The sequence below is a fragment of the Dendropsophus ebraccatus genome, unplaced genomic scaffold, assembly GCF_027789765.1.
Source record: "Dendropsophus ebraccatus isolate aDenEbr1 unplaced genomic scaffold, aDenEbr1.pat pat_scaffold_1254_ctg1, whole genome shotgun sequence".
NCBI lineage: Eukaryota > Metazoa > Chordata > Amphibia > Anura > Hylidae > Dendropsophus > Dendropsophus ebraccatus.
In genome coordinates, this window is record NW_027208671.1 from 371 (window position 1) to 15000 (window position 14630).

General features: G+C 49.4%; 1 protein-coding gene across 1 annotated transcript in view; it reads right to left on the minus strand.

Moving 5' to 3' along the window:
* Nucleotides 1–632: 632 nt before the first annotated feature.
* LOC138775020 (CUE domain-containing protein 1-like) overlaps nt 633–14630 on the minus strand; it is a gene marked incomplete at its 3' end in the record, with an annotated part of 25032 nt that continues 11034 nt past the window's right edge. The window contains exons 4-5 of the mRNA XM_069955775.1: nt 2375–2501; nt 633–819 (exon numbers count right to left, since the gene is read on the minus strand). Of these exons, the coding sequence (XP_069811876.1) occupies nt 633–819; nt 2375–2501 (314 nt within the window). The remainder of the gene's footprint in view (nt 820–2374; nt 2502–14630) is intronic.

Below are 14630 nucleotides of genomic sequence, written 5' to 3' on the forward strand. Positions count from 1 at the left end.
ACTTAATGAGTTAAAGGGGTATTCCAGTGTGGTTGAAAAAGATTGCAAGAGCTGAGCAGAAAAGTGCTGTACTTACCTACCCCCGGTTCCTCCACAAGTCCCACTGTAGCTTTCATTTTGGCTCTGCCTGCTTTTGACAAGAGCACAGATCAACCAATCACCGGGTAAGATGGCAGAGTGGGACGGTGCTGCTCCATGCATAGAAGAGATGATAGGAGGGTGAAGATCGGAAGGAGCTGAAAAAAAGCTGTAGCGAGACCTGTGGGACTGGGGGTTGGTGAGTATTATTTTTTTTCTTCTTTTCTGTATGTACTCAGCAATATATGATTTTTTTAACCACACTTTAATATTACCGCTTTAATATTAAAGAACCATTTGCATAAGATGGAACGAGATTGATTCGTAACACTTTGGCGCACACAGAATTAATGAAAGTGATCAGACTACTTTGCTGCATGCTCAGTCTTTAGCCCAGAGATGGCTTCTATGTATTTCCTTACAGACAGACATGTAATTACAGCTGCTCTAATTAAACTCGGTTCCGTAGGGAGTGGTTTTTTTTTTTTTTTAGTGATTTCTCCATGCCTAACTTACTGTTCTTTGATCTTATAACTTTTTTTTCTTTCTTTTACCTCTTTCAAGTGCAAGGAGAAATTCCCTATTTCTCTGAAGTTCTCTCATGAACTCTTCATTTTGTAAGAAAAGCGCAATCCTCTCATCTTGCAGATACTGCTTCAGCTTCCGCTCCTGGTCCATGCTGCCATGCTCTTTCTTAGAGTCTTCTTGCCGTTTTGTAGACGATCCACTTTGGCAGCTCTGCTAAGGAAAAAAAGTCATGTTAATATTTAACTCAAAGCAAAGAATAGAAAGAAGCGGCACTCACCGATATTTGTAAATAAGCAGAAGTATTGCACCGGGGACAGTCAAATAAAGTCTAAGGTGCACTTTAATGGTGTTAAAGGGGTTATCCAGCGTTACAAAAACATGGCCACTTTCCCCCTACTGTTGTCTCCAGATTTGGTGGGGTTTTGAAACTCCGTTCCATTGAAGTAAATGGAGCTTAATTGCAAACCACACCTGCACTGGAGACAACAGTAGGGGGAAAAGTGGCCATGTTTTTGTAGCGCTGGATAACCCCTTTAAAGCTTAATTCCTCAAGAAGTCCAAATAGGAGGTATATCTGGATGCCTAGGTCAGGGATCTCCTGGCCACTACTCCTAAGATTTGTGCCTGTACTTCTAGTAAACAGGGTGGAAATTACTATCTTACATAAGATTTCCCTGTCAGCGGTGTCCTAGTCAACCTACCCCCATCACACTATCAGGCCCTGGACTAGGAGATGTGTCCGTTCTGGTAGAGGTCAGGAATTGTCTATGGACACCAATTTCTTTTAGGCCGGTGGGGTGATGTAAGTGTCATCTTTGTCAAAGTTATGCAAATCTTTCTCAGTACTAATGGGATTAGAGGAAGGGGGGAAAGGCATAGGCCCGTGACATGTTCCACTGAAGGGACAGGATGTCTAGACCCAACAGCATCACATTAAAGGGGTAGTCCACCCAAAAACATTTTCTTTCAAATCAACTGCTGCCATGAAGTGACAGAGATTTGTAATTTACTTCTATTAAAAATCTCAAGCCTTCCAGTACTTATCAGCTGCTGTATGCCCAACAGGAAGTTGTATTATTTCCAGTCTGGAGAGCAGGAGGGGTTTTCTATGGGGATTTGCTCCTTCTTTGGACAGTTCCTGACATGGACAGAGGAGGCAACAGAGAGCACTGGGTCAGACAGGAAAGAAAACACCACTTCCTGCTGGACATACAGCAGCTAATAAGTACTGGAAGACTTAAGATTTTTTAATAGAAGTGAATTACAAATCTCTGGCACTTTATGGCACCAGTTGATTTGAAAGAATTTTTTTTTGGGTGGACTACCCCTTTAAGTAAGATGGGTGGCAATCAAGTTTACCTAAAGAAGACCCCCGGCTCCCTCTGCCGACAATCTTCTTTGTTTCTATGTAACCTGTGATCAGTCACCTGTGAAGTCTTCTGATGCTTCATCTTTTACATTGCAGCCCTTTTACATTGCAGCCCTGTTCTCCCCAACCACTGTCCCTACCTACCTGGATGGCCCCTATATTGACTAAGTGCACGGAACTTACACTAAGGCTCCTGTTTCAGGCTTAGAAAAACATGGCTACTCTTTACCAAAATCCCTGTCCCTAGTTTGGGTGAGACTTTTAGCTCTGATTCAGAAGTGAATGGAGCGAAATTGCAATACCACACACAACCTAAGAACAGAGGTGGTGCTGTAGCTGTGCTTTTTCTAATCCCACATTGATGTTTAATGCCATTCCACTAATAATAATTGATCTCACCTGAACACTGTCCATCTGCTGGGGTAATATGCGAAGAAAGTCATCAGGCAAGTTTCCCAGTAAGGGGGGATTCCAGTTCCTGCAAAGTTTTGGTACCTGAGAACCTGTGGCCGGCAACACATCATTCCTTATTTAAAAAAATATATATTTAATATATTTTATATTATTCTCCAACAAAAATAAAATGCCATACATGGCAACCAATCATCTTCAGTGTCAGTAAGACATGGAGTCACTAGGGATGAGTGCAAGGCAAGCCCACTGGAGTCTGATCGTGCGGCAAAGAAGTTGGATGCCACCTAGGGGAGTCCTGGTCCTAAGGAAAAAGGCTGTATCAATATTTTCCAGGGCTCCATAGGGAGAAATCCAACTTCTTCAGCCACCGGTAATCATTTGCTGCACAATTGGACTCCAGTGTGCTTGGGTTGTGCTCAGCTCTAGTAGTCTCAGATGTAGGTGGTAGTGGAGACTTCCAGTGATGGAGAAGACTATGATGCCTTCACCAGTGGATGCCTGAGATGATGAAAATGATGGGGATGATATATATTGTATACACACACAGACATATAGCCCGGCATACCATTATATACAGTATACAGCCCAGCATTCCATTATTTATATATGGTATGTGTATATATCATTATACACATATGTACTGTATACACAGCCCAGCATACCATTATATATTACAGCTCGGCATACCAATAGATAGATATAAACACACACGTATATATACAGCCCAGTGTGTGATACACACACACGTACATATACATACATACATACATACATAAACAGCCCAGAAGGCCTGGCGATATGGCCAAAAAATAAAATTTAAATCTAGATTTTTTTATTTTGCTAAATAAACAAAATTTTTCTCACAGTGTCAGATACTATTTTAATGATGTTTGAGACAACAACTGTATTGCTTCCCAGTGTAACAGTGCTCCCCTGTGACTGAGGTGGACTGACAGGGACTGGGGCAGCTGGGGATGACTGACGGGGACTGGGGCAGCTGGGGATGACTGACAGGGACTGGGGCAGCTGGGGATGACTGACAGGGACTGGGGCAGCTGGGGATGACTGACAGGGACTGGGGCAGCTGGGGGTGACTGACGGGGACTGGAGATGACTGAAGGGGACTGGAGATGACTGAAGGGGACTGGAGATGACTGACGGGACTGGAGATGACTGACGGGGACTGGAGATGACTGACGGGGACTGGAGATGACTGACGGGGACTGGAGATGACTGACGGGGACTGGAGATGACTGACGGGGACTGGAGATGACTGACGGGGACTGGAGATGACTGAGGGGGACTGGGGCAGCTGGGAATGACTGTGGGGTACTGGAAATGATGGAGAGCTGGGGGTGACAGAGGGTGGACTGGAGATGACTGGGGGACTGGGGAAGCTGAAGATGACTGGGGGGGACTGGTGCAGCTGGGGTTGACTGGAAGGGGACCGAGGAGGGGCTGGAGGTGACTGAGGGGGGGCTGGGGTTACTGGAGCAGGAGTGCACATAGCCCTCCTTCTCTCACCCCGGCACACAGCGTCCAGCTCCCCTGTCAGCCACAGTTAGAGCTCCCCGGTCTCTGGAGGAGGCAGCAGGGACTGCCGCATAGTGTGATTCCTGGAGCTGTACAGCGGGATCTGACCCTGATGTACAGCTCCAGGACCCGCAGCGACACTATCACCCTGTAGTCCCTGCTGTCTCCTCCAGAAACCGTGGAGCTCTAACTGTGGCTGACAGGGGAGCGGGACGCTGTGCTGGAGGCCGCCCGTGCTGCATCACTCCGGACTGCCCGCCCTCGCCTCACTACAGCGCTCGCCAGCCCCATACTGCCCCTCTCCAGACTACCGGCCCGATCCGCCCCTCTCTGGACTGCCAGCCCACCCTGCACCTCACAGCAGCGGTCACCAGCCCCATACTGCCCCTCTCCGGACTGTCCACCCGCCTGCCCGCGTACTGCACCGTCCGTCCAGCCCGCCCGCAATGATCTTTTGTGAAAATTGAATTTACGATTTTCACAAAAAATCAAATTGATTCAAACACTCTGGGCGAACGAATCGAATTAATTTGATTAATTGCCCAGCCCTACAGCCCAGCATATAATTATATATAAAACCCAGTCTGCCATTAGCTTTCCCGATCAACTAGCTGCTCTGGTAACTCATTGTGAGGTGTCAGAAATCACTGCCCCTAAATTCTTCTCTTCTGAAATCTTTGCTAACATAGAACTACCTATGTTTTTCTGATCCTGGATAATGTTGAGAGAATCCGTCAAAATGTTCAAGCTCAGCAACCTTTTCTGAACCCGAACACTCAGCATTTGAACCCTGGCGGCTGCAGAAGTTGGATGCCACCCTAGGGAATCCTGGTGGATACAGACTATGGCCTAAGGCTCTCCCCGTGTTTTCCTGGCAGCCCTAGGATGGCATCCAACTTCTGCAGCCACTGGAAATCAAATGCTGAGCGTTCAGGTTCAGATAAAATTGCCGAACCTGAACATTTTGACAGATCCGCTCAGTACTAATCCCACAGACTCCTTTATGTTCTAAAGCGACTCTGTACCCACAATCTGACCCCCAAAACCACTTGTACCTTTGGATAGCTGCTTTTAATCAAAGATCTGTCCTGGGGTCCGTTGCTGTGATGCAGTTATTGTCCTAAAAAACAACTTTTAAACTTGCAGCCCGTGCCAAACGGGAGTATCTGTGCCCTAACTTTGCATCACCCCTCTGTCCCTCCTCCCCACCCTCTTCATCATTAGGAAAGCCACTGGAACATTTTCTCCTGTCTGAACATTGCATAGGTGCCTTAACAATCCACCCCTGTTCAGTATTCACACAGCTGAGGAATAGTAGGCAATCTGCCTGGAGCATTCCTAATGATGAGGAGGGTGGGGAGGAGGGACAGAGAGATTGTGCAAGCCTAATGCATACACAATCTAGGCCACGGCCGTTGGGCACAGGGCTGCCAGTTTAAACGTCGTTTTTTAGGACAATAACTGTATCACCTGCCGAACGGACCCGAAGACAGATCTTCGATTAAAAGCAGCTATCTGAAGGTACACGCTGGTTGGGGGGGGGGGTCAGATTGTGGGTACAGAGTCGCTTTAAGGCTCTATAAGTCTGAGCCTTAGGACTGAGCAATCTATAATAGGGCACTAGCAAGCTGTCTCTTTTCCTTATGAAGGACAACTGCTTTGCATACCTGTATTCTCATGTCACTACTATCATTACAGCTACTATCCACGTGTTATTATGCTACCACTACTACTACCACCACCACCACCACCACTTCAACATTAAAAAAAGAAGTATTCCTATGTGACTATTGCTGATACTTAGATTATTTTGTCATTTTACTACTTCTCATGCTACTGTTACTCCTAGGTCACTATTGCTAACACTATTATTCTCAGGTCATCACTGCTAATATAAACCAGGCTGAGTATATACATCAGAGTGAAACCCTGACCTTACCGATCCTAACAACTAATATCAACATGTGATTATTGCTAATGCCAATAATAGTTCCATATTATTATCTCAAAAACCACTACTGTTGCTATATCCCTACTGCTAAATAGCTAATACTACTACTATTGCAATGGTACCTCTGCTTCTATTACTGGTACTACTACCATGGTATTACCGCTAATACTTATATTTATTGTACAAAGATTAATACTGATGTTTAACCCTGAGTGAAAGCTTTGGGAAAGGCATTTACAACAATAAATGATGAGGCCTGTGTAGAATTTGGCCGTGGACAAGGAGAACGTGTTTCCGCACAAGGTCACCGCTGTTCTTCTGCTCCATGACTACAGCTGATTGGAATGCAGAGATCTAATTACTAAATAAATACAAGCACTTCTCTAGTTTCACCACCAGGTGGCAGCATCTGTGCGCACATCCCTACACAGACGACTATAAGCTGTCTGCTGTCTGGTATGGCTATAAGTCTAGACTAGTACATAGAAAAGGAAGGAGTGGTATTTGCCTTATGCCGACAGTTCTGTTCATATTAACTAATTCAAATATATTGTAAGTCTAGTTTGCATAAAGTTTAAACAGACAAAGTTACAAAGGATGATGAATGAAAGAAGAAACAAGGACACAAGTATGCAGGGAAGAGCCAACAAAATGGCCAGCCCTTCATAGAATGTCACAAACCTATAGGAGACAGGAGATCCGCATTGTATACAGCTAAGATCTAAGCCTAGGTGAGGATCAGGTTACACAGTTCTGCACAGTGAGTGATAACATATGGGGTCTATGGAGTCACTTATTGCAGTCGCCATAGAGAGACTCATAGGACACAGGACACATATACCCCACATCTGACCACTGGCCCCAGCATGGTCAACCAATGCCAGGTCTGGAGTTGATGCCAAGGGTTCATGTAATGCTGCCTGATTATCTATGGATGTATGTATGGATGTAACGGGCAGTTTGGAAAACAGTTGGTTCAGGGAGATTGCGAGCAAAGGAGCAGAAGCATAGGACGTTTGGCCTCTCTGCAAAGTGGTCTCGCTGATCTAGATAGGGATGTTGTTGCTGATGGAGACATGGCTGCTCAGGTGATTCCCAATGGGGAAGTTGTTTTGGATGGGCCACTGAGTGATAGCAAGAAGTCAGGGGCAGAAGTGTGATCTATAGGGATCTGGTATTAGGATAAGTGTGATCTATAGGGATCTGGTATTAGGATAAGTGTGATCTATAGGGATCTGGTATTAGGACACTGCACCGTAGAATCCTATACTGCAACAAGAGTGTTGGATTTCAGGAAGACAGATTTTGAGAAAATGGGGGAGTATTTAGATAATGAATGAAAGGGAGGGATAAAACATTGGGAGCGAGCGCTCAGTGGGCAATACAAAAAAATGCAAGTAGACTACATGTACGAGGAAAAGGGAGGAAAAAAAAACACTACGGTTCACTGGAGATGTTAAGACTGTAGTAAAGGAATATGGCAGCCTATTGGAAGTATAGAGAGACTGGAAATGTAGCCGACAGAAAGACATCTAAAATTATACAGAAAGAGGCAAAGCAGATTATAAATGCTGCTAAAGCCTCAAAATGGGAAGAAATGGCAAAATCTGTTAAGGAGGGGAATGAATCCTTCTTCAGATATATAAGTGACAGGGGAGTGGCTTAGTCATGGCGCTGTGAGGACGTGTTCTCTTGGAGCTCCGTGCCAGAGGCCGTGTCAGACACGATAACCGGGACTCACCGTGCTCAGATGTGATGCCCACCCGTCAGAAGACTGCAGCAGATAACCCACTCCGCCCAGTGACCCGCTCGGTGGCTTCCTCCGGTGGCATAGACCGTTTCTTCATCCCGGCGGGAACCCCGGCGAGCCGGAGCAACATGGCGCCCACGGCCTCCTCACAGCAGAGGACGGGAGAACAGCGCGGATTCCCGCTCACGGGACCAGAGGACTGTGGCTCTCCACCCGACCCCTTCGGGGACAACGGCAACCTAGTCACCGACTCGCCCGGCACGCAACTACTGGCGCCAAGAGACCCTCCGGTGACAGCGATGCAGTCCGAGCTGCTTATGCTCCGGACCCTGATTCAGGCGCTGCCGTCCAAACAGGACTTGGACTCTCTTGCCCACCGCATAGAAGCGGCCCATCAACAAGCCCTCAGCGCGGTGCGGGAGGAAGTGGTAGAGATCTAGGCCAGAACGACCGCTACTGAAGACGCTATAGCGGCACTGACCACACGGGTCTCGGCACTTGAAACCGAAACTGAGCTGGGGAGACGCCACACACAGACCCTTACACTGCTGCTGGACGACCAGGAAAATAGAGGACGTCGGAACAATGTCCGCATTAAAGGTTTGCCAGAGCGGGGGTCCCGAGATAATCTGTTGCAAAGGACCACCTCCCTGTTTAATCAAGTCACAGGACGTCCTGCAGAGGCCACATACGTCATAGACCGGGTACACCGTGTGTCCAGATTCCAACAGGAAGCAGGTACCCCTAGAGACATCCTGTGTAGGCTGCACCTTTTCACTGATAAGGAAGCCATACTAAGAGCTGCCAGGGATGTGGAAGGGGACATTATGTATGAGGGCACTGTACTTAGGTTGTTCCCGGATGTCTCGGCCCGGACACTGTATATGAGAAGACTCCTACAACCGCTATTGGCCTGTGTACGAGAGCGAGGCGCCTCCTATCGCTGGGGACATCCCTTCCATGTGATAGTGAAAAGGGAGGAGCGTACATACGTGGTTCGCACGCCGGGGGATCTGCCGGGTCTCTTCTTCTTTCTGGATACCTCACCTGTGTCGGTTCCGAACTGGCTGGCCGTGGACCGCGCTCCTGTTTTGCAGCCCAGATCCCGCTCCAGAGGGGGCACAAGACGCCGCCGTGAGAGATCGCCGTCCCCCATAGGGGATGTCCCTTTGGGTCCGGACCTGTCCGCCGATCTCCCGCTGGAGGCCTGAACGACTTAACCTAGCCTACATGTGGACAAGGGACTTATCTACATACCGCGCAGTTGTGAGGGGACACTGGTAACCGGGACTCTGCACGCCGTAGTTATGAGGGAGCGGGGGGGGAACGTGGGGTCTCAGCGAATCTAGGGACCTATCTGTCCACGTGTTTAAGCCCTGGGAGCCCCTGCTGCCGCGGTCCCCCCCCTGTCCTGATCCGGGCTGTTCCCCTGGCGGTGTGATTTTTTCCTTCTTCACACCTCCCACTCCATTTGTAGGCTCTGTGATGCTGCCATTGCATTTGTTCTCATGTTATAGTTGAACCCTGGTTTAAGCTTTGTGCCCTGTGGGGTCTGGGCTCTGTTGCCTCCCTATTTTTTCGGGGATAGGGCGGACTCGGCCCCCACAGTGTTTTCTGTAACTCATTAAGACGGTTTCTGGCCACGGACCTCCCCCATGGTTTTCCATTACCCTCTTTCTTTTCCTTTCCATCTGGGACTTCCTGCGGGTCTTCCTAGTGGATCTTTCTTCTGGGCATAGCCCTCCTCTCTACTTCCTCCATTCTTCTCTCTCTCCCACCACTGGACCACCGCTCCCACTAATTTGTGGGGGTGGTCGATCCCTTCTTTTTGGGTGCACCTATCTCTCTTTCCTAGTCTCTTTCTGCACTCTCCCCGCTTACCTCTTTTCTTTGCCCTTGTGTTTTTCCCCCTTGTTCGCCCTTCCCCGCTTTCCACCCCTCCCTCCCCCCCTCATCTAACCCCCCCCACCTAACCCCCCCCTCCCCCCCCCTTCTCTCCTTTTTGGAGATGGCGGCGGCTGCGCCCCTTCGGGTAGGCTCCCTCAATGTTAAAGGCCTTCATGACCCGGGGAAACGGTCTATTTTACTGAACCTCCTCAGGAAACAGAAACTTCAGGTGGTCTTTTTGCAGGAGACGCACCTTAATGCTTCTAATCTGATCACGCTGTCTAACTCCCTCTTCCCTTTTGCATACCACAGTTACTCTCCCAACCCGAAGGCATGCGGTACCTGTATCTTGATATCCAAAAATCTGCTGTGGGAACATGTGGAGACTTCTTGCGATGATGCAGGTAGGATGGTGCTCCTTAAGGGTCGCATCGCCACACACACTTTCACATTTGCCTCCCTCTACCTGCCCAACGCAAATCAAGGGCCGGCCCTATCTGGAATGTTGGACACACTGGAGGACTTTACTGAGGGGACCTTGGTGCTGGGGGGCGACCTTAATGTTGCGCTGGACCCACGACTGGACACCTCCACGGGGTCCTCCCATGTCAGCGCCTCCGCCTTACGGCGTATTCGCCTGACCTTGCATGAACACAGACTGGTAGATGTGTGGCGCATCTGCCACCCCGCCGACAAAGACTTCACATTTTATTCACCCGTACATGACTCATACTCCAGACTGGACTACTTCTTTCTCCACCATGGCGACCTTCCCCTCATTACGCAGACACATATTGATAGCATAACTTTCTCAGACCACGCCTTGATAGTTCTGTCTCTTGAGTTGCCTTTCCTCCGAACCCCGCAATGGCAGTGGCGTCTCAATAGCTCACTCCTACAAGATGTGGTGGTGCAGCAGGAGATTAAGACCGCATTGGAGTCATATTTTCCACTAAATGACACACCAGAGGTCTCACCGATGTCAGTTTGGGAAGCCCATAAATGTGTAGTCAGAGGCATCCTCGTGAAGCACGGGGCCCGTCTTAAAAAGGAGAGGTCACTCAAGACAGAGAAGCTTTTGGCACAGCTGAAAGATTTGGAGACAGCCCATAAACAGACCCAGACTGCCGACACTACAGGACAGCTTCTTTCCAAGCGGGAGGAACTCAGGGCGCACCTCATACATAAAGCCAAGGCTACACTATCTAAATGCAAAAGGCACTACTATGAGCATGGTAATAAGCCTGGGAGAGCTCTGGCAAGGGCACTACGGGCTCAGCAGCTTCGATCCTATATTCCGGTGGTGCAGTCGGAGTCCCGAACCCTGATACACACTCCCTCCGAAATTGCGCAAGAATTTCGGTCGTTCTATGCAAAACTATACTCCGTGGACGCGACTAACCCCGCGACCATGAGCAGCGATTTTTTGACGCGCGTTCAGAGGTACTTAGCGACCTCCGGTATGCCCCACCTAGATGAATCATTCACAGAGGCCCTGGAGAGTCCTCTCTCCGTAGGGGAGCTCTTAGCAGCCATCCAGGACACACAGACGGGGAAGGCCCCGGGCCCTGACGGGTTTTCCCTAACATACTACAAGAGGTTTCAAACTCTACTGGCCCCCCCCTTCATCAAAGCATTCAACGCAGTCTCCGGGGCGGGGGAGTTGCCCCTGGACTCCACACGGGCACACATCACAGTGATTCCGAAAGAGGGGAAGGATAGTACCCTATGTAGCAATTATCGCCCCATCTCGCTCCTCAATGTAGACTTGAAATTATTCTCTAAGATCCTCGCCACCAGATTATCTCAAGCAATGGGGACAATCATTCACCCTGACCAAGTGGGTTTCATGCCCGGTCGTGAGGCCAGGGACAACACCATGCGGGCGATTGCTCTGCTCCACAAAGCCAAATCAATTGATATGCCTTTGATGCTGCTGTCAACGGATGCGGAAAAGGCGTTCGACAGAGTCAATTGGGCCTTCATGGTGGAGTCCCTGAGATACCTGGGCCTAGGCCCAAACTTTATGAACTGGGTATCGGCACTCTACTGCAACCCGACAGCACGGGTCAGGGTGAATGGCCTACTCTCAGAGGTGTTCCCCATAAAAAATGGAACGAGGCAGGGGTGCCCGCTCTCCCCACTCATTTTCATCCTTACCCTTGAACCCCTCCTCTGCCGTATCCGAGCAAATGTGGATGTGGGGGGAATACCGGTGGGAGGCGTGGTTCATAAAACCGCCGCTTACGCAGACGACCTGCTTTTTTTCGTCTCGAACCCATCGGTGTCCCTCCCTTCCATTGTGAGGGAGTTGGCAGAGTATGCCCGCGTATCCAATTTTAAGATAAATTTTTCTAAGTCGGAGGCAATGAGTGTGGGATTGGCGGATAGAACGGTGCTGGCGCTCCGCGAATCATTCAGCTTCAGATGGGCGAGAGAAGCGATTAAGTACTTGGGGATCTTACTTCCTGCAGACTTGCGCAAACTATTTCCTTTAAACTTCCCTCCTATGCTCTCCAAAATGCAATCTCAGTGTGCCGTGTGGACCAGGGGTTACTTCTCGTGGTTCGGCAGATGTGCAATTTTCAAAATGTCACTGCTCCCCCGTATGCTATACCTTTTTCAGTGTGTCCCTGCTAAGATCCCGAACTCTTTCTTTAAGGCGCTAGCGTCCCTGCAAATTCGCTTCATTTGGAACGATAAACCGGCACGCCTGAAACGCACCATGCTGTGTAGACCCAAATCACGGGGAGGGGTGGGGCTCCCGGACTTCAGATTGTACCACCGGGCTGCAATGCTAACTAGGGCGTTGGATTGGTGCAGACATGCGGACAGCAAACCATGGGTCAAAGTGGAGCAATCGTTCACGCCCATTCCTCTCCCCTGCCTCCCGTGGCTGCACCCGTCCAATGTGCGCCCGCTGAGTGGCCACCCCACTATCGGTCCCACAATACAGGCCTGCGCGAGCCCCTTGAGCCGCTCTGTGATGCTCCCACATAGATCTGTCTGTTTCCCAGTGCTGGGAAACCCCGCCTTCCCCGCGAGCCTGGAGGATCCCGTCTTCCGCTCATGGTTGGGAGCGGGTAAATTCCGGATTGCCTCTTTCCGCTCGGGTGCTGAGTGGACCTCAGTGACTGCACTGGGAGACTTGACAGATCCCGCACCGCTGGGATTTTGGCGTACGGCCCAGTTGCGCCACTTTCTGCACACCCTTCCACTGGCATCTACATTTGCGACCTCATACACCGCCTTCGAGACCTTGTGTCTTGAAGAAGGCACGTTGAGGCACACTCTGTCACTGACGTACTCTATGTTAGCCTCTCCTCCTGACTCCCCCCCACCGGACTACCTCCTCAAGTGGGAGGCGGATTTGAATATTACATTGACGGGTCCCCAACGCGACAAAATACTCACCTTAGTACACAAGTCCTCGGTGTCATCCAACTTCCAGGAAACAGGGTACAAGATACTCACACGCTGGTACCGGGTCCCCGCCAGTCTCCATGCCATCTGGCCTGAAGTGGACCCCTTGTGTTGGCGATGCGGCTCTGATGTGGGAACACACCTACACATATTCTGGTCCTGCCCGACCTTACTCCCCTTCTGGACCAGGGTCCGACAGGTCATCAGAACAGTAACCGGGGTATCCTTTGATCTATCCCCTGCGCTATTCCTCTTGCACCATAGTCCACTTCCACTTCATCTATACAAGAAGTCCCTGCTCCGGTTCCTTGTCATTGCGGCTAGAGCCTGTATCCCATTACTATGGAAAAAAACCTCAGCTCCACCCCTGTCCCTGTGGCTGGGCAAGGTGAACGACATAATGCATATGGAGGACTTGACGTCTTCCCTCCAGGAGACCAATGCCAAATTTACCGCGACTTGGTTTTCATGGATGGAATACAAGGCCTCCCCGGAATATGTGTCCCTGCTGAGTGACGGTGGTCTGGATGTGGGTTAGGGGGACCTTATAGCGTGTCTGGGGTGCGCTCCTGCGAGGGACCATCATGGGGTGGCCTTACCGCGGGGGACGACGGCCCGAAGCCTCTTCCCTCCCCACACCCTAGCCCGTTCCCCTTCCCCCCTTCTGCCCCCCCTTAACCTTCCCCTATCCTCTTTCCCAGTCTGTTTCCTGCCCCCTACCTCCCAGTTCGTCTCTCTTCACTGATCCTTTCCACTTCTCTCCCCCCTGTCGGGGTGGTTTCTCTGTTTCTTCTCTGTCTCTGCGGAGACGGAGGGGGCCCCCCCTCCTAGGGGCTCCAATTAGTTAAAACTTTCTGAGGACCTGGGGTGGTGGTCGGAGGTGCCCCTCCTGTCACTGGAACTATCATTAGCGCGGATGTAGCTAATGCAATTCATGGGTTTCTTTGGTGAGCCGTTCCGCTCCGGCGCATACCGGGTGATGCCCCCTGCTCTGGGCCGGGACTATATATTTTGTTCACACTGGTGTAAAAATCCCATCTTATTATCATTACTTTGTCTCCAATTTTTGTATGTTGTTCCGGGGGGCGGAGGTGTTGTCTCCGTACTTCCACTCTTGTTGTTCCCAAAATAAAGAATTTAAAAAAAAAAGATATATAAGTGACAGCAAGAAGAAGAATAGCTGCAGCTAAAATAAGTAATGGGGAAAATACGTTTATTGATGGAGATAAGGCGGTCGCTGACTATTTGAATAGCTACTTCTGCTCAGTGTTTTCAGAAGGCCTTCACAATCACAGGCTGGTTGGACACAGCATTGCCTCCAGTTATATGGATTCAGCTCCATTGTTTTCAGAGGCTGAAGTTGCAGAGGAACTTGTCTATTTAAAATTGAATAAGAGGAGGGGTCCAGATGGTGTCCACTCCAAGGTTCTTAAAGAACTTGGATCTGTGATTGCTGCCCCCGACAGATCTGTATAACCAATCCCTGCTAACAGGAGACGTCCCTGATGATTGGAGAACAGCCAATGTTATACCCATCAACAAGAAGTGAAGTAGAGGAGAGCCCAGTAACTACAGGCCAGTTAGCTTAACATCTGTTGTAGTAAAAAAAATATATATTATATATATATATATATATATATATATGAAAACACTTCTAAAAAAAGAAGACAATGGATCATCTTATACTGCGTTTACAC